Source organism: Balaenoptera acutorostrata, chromosome 10 (assembly GCF_949987535.1).
Source record: "Balaenoptera acutorostrata chromosome 10, mBalAcu1.1, whole genome shotgun sequence".
Lineage (NCBI taxonomy): Eukaryota > Metazoa > Chordata > Mammalia > Artiodactyla > Balaenopteridae > Balaenoptera > Balaenoptera acutorostrata.
In genome coordinates, this window is record NC_080073.1 from 41794451 (window position 1) to 41810055 (window position 15605).

Consider the following 15605-nt stretch of genomic DNA (forward strand, 5'->3'; position numbering starts at 1 on the left):
CAGGAAACAGCCTCACTGTGGTGCTGGAGATATGCTTTGTCTTGGCAGAAAGGAGAAGCTGATGCCCTGAGCTTAGATGGAGGATATGTCTACACTGCGGGCAAGTGTGGTTTGGTGCCTGTCCTGGCAGAGAACCAAAGTAAGTGGAGAAGAGTCCTCTCTGGTTTATTCCCTCAGGGCTTCGGGAGTGGGGTAGAGAGGAGTAACCCCACTTGGTGGGTCCAAGTAGAGACATTAAAATGGACAGATACATTCAAACAGGAGAATCAGGGGAAAGAATAGATGAAAGGGGCTGTGTTACCCACACAGCCTATTGTAGTGAGAACTGACAAAGCCCAGGTTGGTTTCCTCTTTTTAATTTTTAAAAAGATTTTAGTATAAAAGTATAATATAAATGCAGTATAGTATAATAAAAAGTATAATATATATGCAGAAAAGTGCACACAAGTGTACAACTCAAGGACATTTCACGAAGTGGTACATCCCCAAGCGCTAGTGCCCAGAGCAGACACAGCAGGTTCCACAAGTCCCCTTGTGTCCTCCTGTCACCAGCCCCCTTACTCCAGCAAGGGTAATGACTCCTGACTTCAGATGGCACAGATCAGTTCTGCCATTTTTTTAAATTTAATTAATTAATTAATTATTTATTTTTGGCTGTGTTGGGTCTTTGTTTCTGTGCAGGGCTTTCTCTAGTTGCGGCAAGTGGGGGCCACTCTTCATCGCGATGCGCAGGCCTCTCACTATCGCGGCCTCTTTTGTTGCTGAGCACAGGCTCCAGACGCGCAGCCTCAGTAGTTGTGGCTCACGGGCCTAGTTGCTCCGCGGCATGTGGGATCTTCCCAGACCAGGGCTCGAACCTGTGTCCCCTGCATTGGCAGGCAGATTCTCAACCACGGCGCCACCAGGAAGCCAGTTATGCCCGTTTTTGAACTCTATGTAAAAGGAGTTGCACAGCATGTGCTTTTAAAAAATGTCTTTTGCTCAGCATTATACTTCGTTTTGTAGTATTCTATTGAGTGACTCCACTGCAGTTATTTATTCTACTGTGGATGAGCATTTGGGTAATTTCCAGTTGGCTGCTGTGGATAGCGTTGCTATGAACATCTGTGTCCGTGTCGTTTGGTGAGCACATATATGCATTTCTGCTGCATGGAACTGCTGGGACAGTCTCTTTGGACTTGATTCTGCAAAGACAAATGCCTTCTGATTTCACTCCTATGTGGAATATTAAAAAAAATAAGTGAACAAACCAAACCAAATCAAACAAAAACAAACACACAGATTCAGGGAATAGAGTAGTGGATACCAGAGGGAAAAGGGGAGTGGGGGGAGAGGGAAAGGGGTAAAGGGCGTCAGCTGTAGGTGATGTATGGAAACTAAACTTTTGGTAGGTATATAGAAGTCAAAATATAATGCTGTATGCATGAAACTTACATAATATTATAAACCAATTAAAAATACTTTTCCAGTAAAACAACACCTACAGATTCACATTATCCATCACATGAAACGGGAGTGATGTGACTTTTTCCCAAGGAGAAGCCAGTTACTGAGTCTGAAAGCATGGATCTCCCCATGCTGAAGGGACATAAGAAATGCTACTTTATCCTTAGCCTCTCCAGAGGGAACTAGAGGATGTCAGGCAGGTGAGACAAGGTGCCCCTCACCTCCAATGGGCGAGGATTAGGCAGGAGTACTTTGGTTGCAAATGACACAATCCCATTGCCATGTGGCTTAAACAAAAAAGATAGTTGATTGGTTTATGTGGTGATTGAACTGTCCAGACGTTAGTTTCAGCAGTTCCACCCCTGGGTACGTCCCCAGACGTGTATGAAGATGTCAGTGACAACATTGGAAGCAGTGAACTTAGGAGCCCTAACTCAGCTCAGTGAGTTACAGACAGTAAGGCAGTTTGAACTTAAAAACACAGTATTGGGACAAATACCATATGATATCACTTATATGGGGAATCTAAAATATGGCACAAATAAACCTATCCACAAAACAGACTCACAGACATAGAGATCAAACGTGTGGTTGCCAAGGGGGAGAGGGAGATGGAGAGGGATGGACTGGGAGTTAGGAGTTGGTAGATGCAAACTATTACATTTAGTATGGATAAACAACAAGGCCCTACTGTATAGCACAGGGAACTATATCCAGTCTCCTGGGACAAACCATAATGGAAAAGAATATAAAAAAAAAAGAATGCAGGTATGTGTATAACTGAGTCACTTCGCTGTACAGCAGAGACTGGCACAACATTGTAAATCATCTATACTTCAATTAGGGAATTCCCTGGCGGTCCAGTGGGGTTAGGACTCGGTGCTTTCACTGTCGGGGCCCAAGTTCGATCCCTGGTTGGGGAACTAAGATCCTGCAAGCCACGTGGCACAGCCAAAAAAAAAAAAAAGCTTAAAAACACAGTATTGGGTTGAAAATAAAAAAAGGAGGAAACTTAGTGAAGTCTATAATACAATGCCATTTATTTATATTAAAAACACATATACACAAAACTGTGCCAGTATATGTTCTTTGATATGTGTGTATCTTTGAAAAATATATGAACACAATAAAACATGTGTTTAATGACGTTTTGCTTGTCTTTATTCTTTCAGAATCCTCCAAAAGCAACAGCACAGATTGTGTGCACAGACCAACGGAAGGTGAGTTGGAATCAATCACTTTCAGCGTCAAGGGTAAGTTTTTGTATCTGGAGGAGGAGGAGGTGGGAGCTTAAAAAAACCTCACAGAGATGCAGCCATAGAAGCTGTAAGTTCTTTTGCAGATGCAAATCATTCAGAGATGAGTAACTATAATTATGTTTCTATGGACCTTCATACATGGCAGAGAAATATCAGAGTTCCTCATTTTGTCCTGACCGCGGAGAAGGTGGGGTGTTACACCCCCATCTCATATGGATGCGGAAACAGTGTCCCAGATCTCACTCACAGCCATTGAGAATACTGTGGCAAATCCTGGCCTGGAACCAGGTCCCTTGTGCTAAATCCCTTGCCCTGTGCACCAGCCCACCTGCCTGCCAGAGCTGGTGCTTCCTCAGCTTCAGTAGAGCTCTGCACTCGCCGGCAGCGGAGTCTGCCAGGTGCGTGCTCTCAGGAGGAGGACTGCACCCCATTGACCCTCTCTCAGCACAGGGAGGTCCTTGGGGACACACCCCCTGCATCCACACAGCACTTATTCCGGCGGCCATCACTGCTCTGGCCTGATGCAGTTGGTATATTGCATGTTGCAGTTGGCGATTTATGCACTCTTGGGGTCATGCTCCTTGGTCAGTGTTTGTGGCTTTAGTAGCCCACATCTAAAATAGAATGACTTGCCAGTTTATAACTCAGGGACAGTATTTGGCTGGTCAAGGACAGTCCCCAGCTATCACTTCAAGGATCAGCTTACTATTTCATGTCATAACCCAGATCAATCTCATCTTAACATAGAGCAGCAGCTTAAAGTTTGTTGGTCTATCAGACAGTGGCCAGTCATCTGGGGGAATCATTGCCTGGTGATGCTGCTTGACCCTTGTTGGCTTGGGCTGCACACAGCTGCAGTAGAGTCCATGGACCAGGCCCTGGGAGGCTAAGACTTGGCTCTTCTCTTGTCCAAGGGTATCTTGCCGTGGCAGTTGTCAAGAAGGCAAATGATGAGCTCACGTGGAATTCTCTGAGAGGCAAGAAGTCCTGCCACACTGCCGTGGACAGGACTGCAGGCTGGAACATCCCCATGGGCCTGATCGCCAACCAGACAGGCTCCTGCAAATTTGGTAGGAGTCCTGAGGGAGTCGTGGGTCGGCCATCCTGAGGGGCAGGCTGGGGTCCTCTGAAGAACTCAGGGAGGGGAGGGGTGGGGACTTGCAGGCTGACCGTGGCTTACAGGCCTTTTCTGGTGTAAGCAAGATCCCCCTGCGGCTGCCTTCTGCAGCTTCTCCACACAGCACTTCCCACACCCCATCCGCCCCACACGAAGGCGCAAAACTGGAGGATCAGTCTGTTTCTCTGCACCCTAAGAATGGATGCAGGTCCTGAGAAGTGCAAAAGTCATTTTTTGCTTCCTGGAGCTCCGGATCTAAATTCCTCCCAGGCACTGGCTTCTCAATTTGGGAAAAGCCATTTGCCTTCCTCATGAAAGGTGACTTCTGTTACTAAACAGAATTGACTTCTTACTCCACGCTGTAGAGGAAACTGAGTAAGACCTCCAGGCTTTTGGCTCAGTCTCCCCTCCCGCCGTGCTCACACCCCACACGTGAGCCACGCCCTACCTGCCGTGGGCCTGGTGGCGTGGAGCTGTGTGCCACGTTCTTGTCGTGGCCCACCTCCCGGGCAGGCGTCTGCTCGAGTGGGGCCCTGCTGCATTTTGAATGGGTCTGCGATCCCGGCTTGGCGGGCTCTAGTGTGGCTCTGTTCCTCACTAGCAGTGCACACTGGTGTCGCTCTCTGTGACCCCCACGGCAGCCTCCAGGTTGTGGGCAAGCTGCCAGGACCACAGTGGGACACTCCCAGCCCTAACCAGAGCTCGGCACGTGGCGTGGTTCTTCCAGTGGCAGGGGCTGCATGAGTCTGATAATGGGTGCTACTTGCTCGTCGGGGCAGGGCTTTCTTGTCACCTTTATTTCCTCTCTCATTAATCCGTATTAATCCATGTTAACTCCTTAATGTGGGTTTAAATCACGTGGTGGGTTGGTTCATATTAGGTTCAGCTGCAAGGACAGAAAACCTCCAGTAGAAGTGAATAGACGTTTATTTCTCTCCCACGTGAGTGAAGTCCAGAGGTGGATTGTCCAGAGCTGGCAGGACGACCACATGGTGTCAGGGGCCCAGGTTTCAAACATCTGGCTATTCTGAAACATATGTGGCTTCCGTGCTCAAGGTCGCTCATGGCCCATGTCACATCTGGGGGTCCAGTCCCCACTTCTGCATTCCATGTGCAGAATGAAGGAAGGGAAGGAGAAGGGGCAAAACACATGTGCCAACTGTCTTTTAAGGATGTCAAGACACTGGCACCCAACACTCCTCCTCATATTTCACTGGCGATACTTAGCCATGTGGCTTACTAGCCACAGAGTAAGGCTTGTCTCTGTTCTAAGGGACCAGGTGCCCAGGTAAAAAGCAGGGTTCCTATTATTGAGGAAAAGGGGAAATCAGATCCTGGAGTGGACATTTTGCAGCTTCTGCTGAGATGGCCATCAGATTCATCAAGTTGAGTCCCCAGCTCGAGGCTGTGATGATGGGACCCTTTGTACAATTACACACTCTCTTCCCCAGCCCCAATCAGGTTTCCTGTCTCAAGTACCTACAGTCTCAAGTTTTTCTGAACCTTGATGGCGCCCGGGTTGGTGGTAACATGTTACTGTGTGTTATAATGACTGTGTTCTATCTGCCTTGGTCAATATGATGAATGGAAACCAAGCCACATCACCCGTTAGGTAAAGACCGCTTATCTTGACTCAGGTAGGAAGAGCTGACTCCCCGTGCTTCTTCTCTGCAGATGAATTCTTTGATAAAAGCTGTGCCCCTGGGGCTGACCCGAGATCCAGTCTCTGTGCACTGTGTGTTGGCGATGACCAGAACGTGGACAAGTGTGTGCCCAACAGTAAAGAGAGGTACTATGGCTACACCGGGGCTTTCAGGTGAGTGCTGTGGGCAGGCTTCACCAGGACAGGGCCTTGTTCTTCATCCTCCAGCATCTTGGCACTGCATTTCTAAGGGGCCCAACGTGGCCCATCACAGCAGAGCCAAGAGGCAGCCTGGGGATCAGCTGATGGGCGGGCTGGGGAGGGCTCCTCCCATCGCGCCCACCACCCCAAGAGTGGGGACTGGCCCGGGGGCTGTCTGACCTCAGCTCTGCTGGTCTCCCCCTTGTGGCCTGGAGCCAAGGTCAACGTCAGTGGGCCTCAATGTCCTCATCCTCAGCATCAGACGGGGAGAGGTTGTGGTATCAGTCCTTTCTGCAATTCAGTTTTATGGGGAAGAATTCTCTTTCTCACAGGCACTACCCTCTACCCCAACCTAGGTCAGTGTTATGTTTCACGTTTTACTTTTCTCTTTGATTTTGGCCTTAGAAATGGCAAAATAGCACAGTGTTATTCTCCACTAGTGAAAAATAAACCAAAAAATAAGTTTTCAGAATTCACCAATTATAAACACTTAGTAAATCACAGTATCTTTCCACAGTCTTCATTTTATAATCCAGATGTTACTTCTCAGTGGTACAATTAGGGGTTTGAAGGGCAGAGTTCTCCCCTATCCGTTTTTCTGTATTCGCCAAGAATATATTTCACCACCAGGTGGCGTCATGTATCTGAGAATGACTGCCCAAACTGGTCTTTGAATTTTTTAATGTAAATTCAGTAGCCTTCTCTCCAGTGATGGGATGATATAAAAGTAGCTTTTGCTATACTCTGAGTGACTTATAAAAAAAAATTTCATGAATGTACAAAAATATCTTTAAGGAGCTAAAGTTTTGCAAATGGAAGAGTTGTGATTCTACTCAGAAATATTGAATAGACAACATGTCTGATAAAAAACCATGTGGTTTTCTTTTTCAAACCTATGGTAAGGTATTATTTCACTGGAACACCTACACTTTAGTATTCCTATTTATACCAGAAGGAAATTCTTTGTCTTTTGCTCAAATCGAAAGCTGGAACCGGAACCATATTTATCTCTATGTTTCTAACTAACATCCTTATATATTGCTGGTTCTTGATTTTTAAATGTCAGCTATTTTCTGCTGACTTTCCATTATGAAAGAAGAAGATCTAGCCTCTCGTACTGCTCCTGTGCTTCTTCCACCCATAACCACAAACTTCACCTCCTTTTAGTATCCAACAAGAGTATGACATATTTAGTGCTTACTTTATTATGAATATGTAAATATTAGTCTCGTATTAAATATGTGACATAATAAGATTATATTTCCCTTATTGAACAGAGTTTTTCTTTACTCTGGAGTTGATCGGTGTCTTTTTAAAATTTGCTTAATTTTCTGTACTTCTTTTAAAAAATCACTCATTCATCCCCAAACCTTCTACTAGTAGCATAAATCTAGCAATCCATGCACAAACAGACTGGATGCTGTCCCAGGTTCATCATTTACCTGGGAATGTTGCACCTGAAGATCTCCACCCTCCTCCCCAGTCTGGATTGGGCCTCTCGAGGCCCCCTACATATCTGTGGTCTGGGGATTCCCCTTAAGCATCATTCTGGGATTTTTCATTGTCTTACTTCCTCTTAAATGACCTGTTTCCTAGATCCCACATCTTTAGTTTTCTTAGTTTTGTTGCAGCAGAACACATGTTCTTGAGAAAGGGTGAATAGGAGTTCTGTTTTTTGAGTATTTACATGTCTAAAAACATCTTTAGTCTACCCTTGAAGTGATTTATAGTTTGGCTGGATAACTAAGTGCAGGCTGGAAAACAATTTCCCTAGGAATTTTGACAGGATTTGCATATCTGGGAAATGGGAGCATTAACTGTTTTGACCAACTGTCCCACTAAAAACAAGCAAAAATGTTGGGTTAAGTACACACACACACACACACACACACACGTGTGCTCACACACACCCACACACGTGCACGCACGCACACCCGTGTTCTTTTTTTTTTTTTAATTTTTATTTATTTATTTATGGCTGTGTTGGGTCTTCGTTTCTATGCGAGGGCTTTCTCTAGTTGGGGCAAGTGGGGGCCACTCTTCATCGCAGTGCGCGGGCCTCTCATTATCGCAGCCTCTCTTGTTGCAGAGCACAGGCTCCAGACGCGCAGGCTCAGTAGGTGTGGCTCACGGGCCTAGTTGCTCCGCGGCATGTGGGATCTTCCCAGACCAGGGCTCGAACCCGTGTCCCCTGCATTGGCAGGCAGATTCTCAACCACTGCGCCACCAGGGAAGCCCCCACACCCGTGTTCTTAAGAGCATTGAATAACTGACAAAGTGACAAGGGATTATTAGACTAAAATCTAAGGGGAATAGGAATTCGGAGACCTAGGTGGAGACACTTTGTCCTGAGGGTAGCTATTCTGACAAACTTGAACTCAGAGGTTACATACACCTTTAAGGTAGGAGTGAACCAGAAGTAACTTCCACCCCACTCCCAGGAGGCTTCAGGTTGCCTGGATGCTGAGGAAAACAGGGAGGAAAATACATGTCATTCCTGAAAAATTGAAACCATGGGCCAGCTCTTGCATGGATTTGCAGCTCCAACTTGTGTCCCCTAGGATGGTCCAGAAATTCTCAACTCATAATTTTTAAAAAAGTGGTCCCAGACTAGCGCTCCCTTTAGGAATCTGTCTGGAAGACAGCATCTTCAGTTTAAGCCTCAAATACTGCTCAGAAGTACTCTCTCAGTAACAATGAGCAGGACACAGTAAAAAGTAATTATAACAATGTGAAACAAACACACAGCGGAAAAGTTGCCAGAAGCAAAAAACAGCAGAATAAACAGGTTAGTATTTTTAAAAAGGAATAAATAGAACTTCTAGAAAGGAAAAAAATTACAGCAACTGAAGTTTGCTATATAATTGACCAGTTTAACAGATTAAGCATAGCTAAAAAGAGAAGTAGCGATGTGGAAATATGTGAAAAAAATTATGCAGAATGTAACATAGAAAGACAGAAAATCAAGCAAATTCAGAAATTTAAAAGCATTAATCCATTGTCTTCTAAAGCTAGAGTTTCTGTTGAGAAATCTGGTACCATTTTTCGATCCCTGATTCTTTGTATATGACATTTTTTCTTCTTGAAAAGAATTTTTTTTTTTTAAAGGATTTTCTTTTTATTTATTTATTTATTTATTTATTTATCTATTACTTTTGTCTGTATCGGGTCTTCGGTTCGTGCGAGGGCTTTCTCCAGTTGCGGCAAGCGGGGGCCACTCTTCATCGCGGTGCGGGGACCGCTCTTCATCGCGGTGCGCGGGCCTTTCTCTATCGCGGCCCCTCCCGTTGCGGGGCACAGGCTCCAGACGCGCAGGCTCAGCAATTGTGGCTCACGGGCCCAGCCGCTCCGCGGCATGCGGGATCTTCCCAGACCAGGGCTCGAACCCGCGTCCCCCGCACCAGCAGGCAGACCCTCAACCACTGCGCCACCAGGGAAGCCCGAAAAGAATTTTTTTTTTTGAGTTTTCAACAATTTATTTTTGGCTTCCTAATCCTGAGAGAGAAGCTTTAGAAGGCTCATGATGTGTCTTAGACAAACAGGTCTACAGAAAGAATATTTTGTGAAGAGTAAATAAATCAGACACATATGTTTTATATTTCTCTCTAAATTTACAGAGATTTAACTATGAATGAAAAATACTCTTTAGGAAAAATGAGTTTTGTGTTTCATCCAATGTAAAATGCTTTGAAAACTATTTTTGTGAAAAGTTTTTGATTTAAAGAAATAAAATAAAAAATAGTTCTAAAAATTATTTTTAAATCTCCCTCCAGTGTTCTGAAACTTCACAATGGTATTTCTTCAGTGGGTCTTCTTTTAATTCATCGGATTGGGCATATATATTTACACTGCATGTATATAGGCTCTATCTAGTCCTGCTGTTCTCAGCTACTTTCAGTGGTGCCTAGTACTTCTAATTGTTGAGTCTTTCTGGAGTTCTGCCGTGCACATCAGCTTTCTCCTGGGCGCCCCCCACTTCCAACTTATGTCACAGCTTTCTTTGCTCTTTTGGGTCAATTACTGCTCACCCATTTGATCTCTACTTCCAAACGTTGCCATTATTATCTTCTCTCTTTCCCTCTTGCCTTCCTCTGGCTCATAGATATATGGCTTTAAAAAAAAATCTCATTCATGTCATTTTATTGGAATTTTAGAAGGAGGGAAGGTACCCGTATATCTTCAATTTACCATTTTAAACTCTAAGTTCCTGGAAATATTTGTCTTTATCTTTTCTATGTTTACTTCCATGTTTCAGTTTTTGGAATGTGTATTATGAATATTTATGAAAACTCTAATAGTTTTTCTTCTCTGGCAATTTTTTTTTTTTTTTTTTTTTGGCTGTGCTGGGTCTTCGTTGCTGCACGCGGGCTTTCTCTAGTTGCGGCAGGCGGGGGCTACTCTTTGTTGCGGTGCACGGGCTTCTCATTGCGGTGGCTTCTCTTGCTGCGGAGCACGGGCTTTAGGCGCGCAGGCTCAGTAGTTGTGGCTCACAGGCTTAGTTGCTCCGCGGCACATGGGATCTTCCCGGACCAGGGCTCAAACCCATGTCCCCTGCATTGGCAGGCAGATTCTGAACCACTGTGCCACCAGGGAAGCCCCTCTGGCAATGTTTTTATTCTCTGAAACATTTTAGGTGCCTGGCTGAGGACGCTGGGGATGTTGCATTTGTGAAAGATGTCACTGTCTTGGAGAATACTAACGGTAGGTAAAGATGTTTCCCTTTCCCCTTCAAAGAAGAATCTTTGCCACCATGACACAGATTACTATTCAGATTTGCAATTGGAAATTATTATAATCTTTTCCAGACTTGGATCAAATTAATTCTAAAATACTTTACCTCAGTATGCAACATAGTAACATCTATAGGTGTCACATTGATTTTGAAACCAAATTTCCTCTCTCCCTCGCTCTCTCTCCCTCTGACACACACACACACACACACACACACACATACACACACACACACACACACACACACACACACACACACACACACACACCACCCCCCCCCCCCATACTCAGGGGCAACTATCTCCCTGGCTTTGTCTAGTCAGCCACAGAAGCACACCATCTTCCTGTCTCAGCCTATCGGAAACTGAATGTGGATGATACATGAAAAAAAAATTTGGACATATGCAGGTTAAATTTCCCCTTTTAAACAAGGAAGTAGGAGCGTTCATTCAGCCCATGTGAGCCCTCAGTGTGGAAACTCCTTGGGGGTTAATGAGGACAAAATCATAGGCAGATGCAAATGATAGAAGGTAAAATACCCCAGCCAATAGAGGAATAGTCACTCTCTCTTCTGACCTCTGGTGAAAATACTAATTACCAAGTTTAAGACTCCCAGCGGTGTGCTGCCTTCCAAACCGCACCTCTCTCCTTACCCGCTGCACTTAGCCCTCCACGCCCCACAGAGGACTTGCCACTTCCCCCCTCAAAGGGGCTGCTTACACTTTCTGCCTCTTCCCTTCAGTGACAGCCACAGCCAGAGCCACTCCTCCAAGTCCCCGGGGAGAGCGATAGAGGCCAGACATGTAAATCTGGGGTGATCTCAGTATCGAATGGACAAAGCCAAGAGAATGCAGGAAGTCTTTTCCTGAGGGGACAGGGCAAAAGGAGAGAAGCAGCCTCCTGACCACGAAAGCTACATTTGCACACACACAGGCATACCTGTGTACAATTACATTTCGAATTCAGGAACCATGAATCTAAGTGATCTCCAGGGATCAGATGGGTGGCAAATTTAGTTTTAAGCTTCTCTGGGATTTCACAACTGTATTTTATCGGAATTGACTGAAAGCATATTTGATAAACCCATAGACGTTCCTATCCTTCCTCTGGTTACACTAAGAGCATTGGAATACGAAAGGAAACAATTTCTTCTTCTTCTTCTTTTTTTTAAAAATACTTATTTATTTAATTTATTTATTTGGCTGAGCCAGTTCTTAGTTGCGGCACATGGTATCTTCGTTGCGGCATGCAGGACCTAGCTCCCTGACCAGGGATCGAACCCGGGCCCCCTGCCTTGGGAGCTGGTAGTCTTACCCACTGGACCACCAGGGAAGTCCCAACAATTTCTTCTTGAACACAAACCAGCACTTCTTTTTCTGAAACTCACTGGAAAATATGGCATACATGGAGGGTTTTCTTTTAAAGAAATGTAACAGCTTTATGGAGATACAATTTACATACTCCAAAATCCACCCATTCAGAGTGTAGATTCAATGGGATTCAGTGATCTCCAGCACATTCAAAGTTGTGCAGCTGCCAACAGAATCCAATTCTAGAACATTCACAAAACCCCTTAAAGAAACCCTGCACCTATTATCAGTCGCTTCCCCACTCCCCCAGAGCTGGCAACCATCAATTCACTTTCTGTCTCCATAGATTTGCGTATTCAGGACATTTCACATAAATGGAATGCTACGATATGTGATCTTTTGTGACTGGCTTCTTTTACTTAGCGTAATGTTTTCAAGGTTCATCCACGTTGCAGCGTGTGTCAGAACTTGACTCCTTTTCGTTGCTGAGTAATACTCCATCGTGAGGATATAGCACTAATGCTTGATATGTTTGAAGTTTGTGTATCTTGTGGAGCTTTATTTGCTCTCCTTCACATCACTGCAGCCCCACTGTGTGCATTTCAAGAGGCCGGTGGATGGTCAGAGCCACACGGAAAGGATGCTTTGACTCAGAGGGGCAGCCGTGGCTGATGCTGCCTTCTTTATATCTCCAGGAGAGAACACTGCAGCCTGGGCTAGGAAGTTGGATCGGGAGGACTTTAAGTTGCTGTGTCTCGATGGCACCAGGAAGCCTGTGACAGAGGCTCAGAGCTGCCACCTGGCTGTGGCCCCAAATCATGCCGTGGTGTCTCGGAGCGATAAGGCAGCACACGTGGAACAGGTGCTGCTCCTCCAACAGGTATGGGTCACCAGGGCCTCCTGCAGGGGCTCCTGTTAGGTGCGGCGATCACAGAGCTCAGGGAATCCACCCACCCCCAGCCTTTCTGTCCCGTCCCTCTGCTTGAAGCTGGTGATGAGAGTATTTGCTCCACGCTGGGGGGCTGCCCTGAGTCTCATGGCCCTGGACGTGTGCTCACTGCCTGGCTGGGAGATGCTTTCTCTCCTTGAGCCTCCTGTTGTTCTTCAGGCAAATGAGGGAGGCGACTGAGCCTTCCTCCCACAGCCAGGTAGAGAGTGGTTTGCTCTGCTGATGTTTCCAGAGCCCGGGCCGACTGGGGATGTTCTAGACTGGGCCCCTGCATTTGTAATCTCTAAAAACAACAAACCCAGAACTTGTATAGATTTAAGGCTATCCACGTGAAGTGGTTTGAAGGAAATCCTATAATTTCCTTGAAGTCTGGGATTCTCTATTAGGACATCCAGCTCTGTATTAAAATGGCACGTTTCTAGATGTGCGTTAAAGACAGTGGCCCTAGAATGTAAAAATAGGCACAATAACTAGCATTTATAGAGCCCCCACTGTGCACACTCACGGGTGCTGGTAAGAGGTCTGCTGCCATGCAGGTGCTTGGTTCTTGCAGCTCACCTCCGTGGGAGCCCTGGGCATGGAGGAGGAACCATGTCCAAGGGAGGCTAAGTGACCTGCCCAAGGCAATGACTGGGTCCGTGGCAGAGAGGATTTCCAATGCAGTCTGCCTCTCTGGGAGAGCTGGCCTATTAGAATGCTAGAGGTGATTACTTTGGGGATGGATCTCAAAATCCTCAGCTGTCACCTAGTCACACATAAGAGGTTCTAAGGGAAGAGGCCACAGATGAAAAAGAAAGGCAAGATGGCGGGAGGTGAGATCAGAAGTGGTGAGGGGCCTGGGCACTGGGCTGGGGTGTGGAGCAGGGGGACGTGGGGCAGGGGAAGACTTAGCCAGGACAGTGGAGTGATTCCAGAACTTAGCTCCTTTTGCCCCCACGGTTTTCCTATGGCTGATTCTGTGCAGAAGAAATGCCCTTGGCCTCCCTGAATCCATAACCTCTCCTGTTTTCCTCCGCTGCTCTCTTACTGTCTGCCCTTTTGACACAGGCTCAGTTTGGGAAAAATGGAAAAGACTGCCCGGGCAAGTTTTGCTTGTTCCAGTCTGAAACCAAAAACCTTCTGTTCAATGACAACACTGAGTGTCTGGCCAAACTCGGAGGCAAAACAACATATGAAAAATATTTGGGACCAGAGTATGTCACGGCCATTGCTAACCTGAAAAAATGCTCAACCACCCGTAAGTGGAACATAGGTAGCATCACTGGGAAACCACCGCAGGTGAAGGTCAAGGTTGGAGGGCCAAACATTCTAGGGATGAAGCGGGTATAAAAACATTAAGGCAATACAATGTCTCTATACTGTGGGAAATTACACTCTCATTGATGAGGTGAAAGAATTAGAGAATAAAATAAAGCAGTAGTAATATGCTAAATTTTTATAATGCTGATAGCGACTGTAAATATATGTATGTATGTATATACTTACACACAAAGGTATACATATATATACATATATATTGAGAAATGACAAATTCTGGCTTCTAGGCAGTTACCGTAAGTACTAACCGTAGAGAATACAAATTCTCAAAGAACATTTTAGCCAGGAAAATGTATTGACAATAATTTAACTCTTTAAAAACATATATATTGAGAAATGACAAATTCTGGTTTCTAGGCAGTTACCGTAAGTACTAACCGTAGAGAATACAAATTCTCAGAAAACATTTTAGCCAGGAAAATGTATTGACAATAATTTAATTCTTTAAAAACATTTAGAAGACATAGCAGAGTGTTGTAAGCCTCGAGGCAATGATTGTTGAGTTTCGGCAAGTTTTGCCTCCTCTGTGCACTGGTGTCATCTGGGTTCCTATTCCTGGTCCCTCACCAGGGGAGTTGGAGGCATTGGTGGGTGTTGTGTGGTGGTCCAGGGGTTGGGGAAGGGCTGAGAATCTCTATATCAGTGGTTCTCAACCAGGGATGATTTTGCCCCTGAGGCATTTGGCAATGCCGGGAGGTATTTTTAATTCTCATGATATAGGGGGTGCTCTTGGCATCTGTGCTACTAAAAAGAGCACAGAACAGCCTTCGCAACAAAGAATTCCCCAGCCCCAAATGTGAAGAGTGCCAAAGTTGAGAAACCCTGCTATTTCCACGGACATCTCAGGGAATTGTGATGCAGGTGGATCTAGGGCTACACTTAGAAATTGCGCTGCAGGGCTACTCTTGTGAGCAGCCCGCTCAGGATTGCACAGATGGTACACCCCTTGAGGGCAGGGCTTATCTGTCTGTGTTGAATCCCCAGCACTTAACACAGAGGCTCACACAAAGCCAGTGCTCAGGAGGGATTCACGGATGAATGAGTGAATGAGTAGGTGGATATTACTGCAAGCAGATTTGCATGAAGATGATCAATTGCTCACATTCCAGAACAAATTCGAGGACCATCAATACCTTGTGAACTTGAGAGTGTGACAGCTGATTCACCTGGAGACAAGTGGGTGGCAGCTGTGTCACTCAGGCCAGAGCAGGGAATCTCGCAGCTTGATAAGGACCAGAGGTTTTGTGTGCTCCCTTGGGTCCTGTAGCTCTTAGCAGGACAGACAGTGGGGAAATGTGGGGATGGCAAGCCTTGACCTACAGTGGTGGGAGAAGGGCAGAGGAAAGTTTGTTTTAGTGTCCTCTTTGATTGATGTATTGATTCAAAAAAAAAAAAAAAGGAATCAGTTTCTGAATCTCCTGCTTTGCTGTGTCCCACAGCGCTTCTGGAAGCCTGCGCCTTCCTGACAAGGTCAAACCTGAAAAGAAGCTGCCCCACCTCCCCGGGGGCCTCAGCCCCTCCCTGCTTCCAGCCCTGATCCTTCTTCTCCCCTCCTCTCCCTTCCTGAGGGCGGATTTTGCCAAGCTCATCAGTTTTCACAGATCCCTGCTATCAACAAGAAATAAAATTAGAA

General features: G+C 45.8%; 1 protein-coding gene across 3 annotated transcripts in view; it reads left to right on the forward strand.

Moving 5' to 3' along the window:
- Positions 1-15605, forward strand: part of LTF (lactotransferrin) — a 29339-nt gene extending 13734 nt beyond the window's left edge. For 2 of the 3 annotated variants that reach the window (XM_057555512.1, XM_057555513.1), the window contains exons 10-17: positions 49-139; positions 2619-2666; positions 3620-3775; positions 5497-5638; positions 10299-10366; positions 12402-12586; positions 13703-13892; positions 15412-15605. In XM_057555512.1, coding sequence (XP_057411495.1) covers positions 49-139; positions 2619-2666; positions 3620-3775; positions 5497-5638; positions 10299-10366; positions 12402-12586; positions 13703-13892; positions 15412-15509 — 978 coding nt within the window. In that variant the 3' untranslated portion in view covers positions 15510-15605. Of the gene's footprint in view, positions 1-48; positions 140-2618; positions 2667-3619; positions 3776-5496; positions 5639-10298; positions 10367-12401; positions 12587-13702; positions 13893-15411 lie in introns of those variants that run through there. The other variant, XM_057555514.1, reaches the window with a different exon arrangement.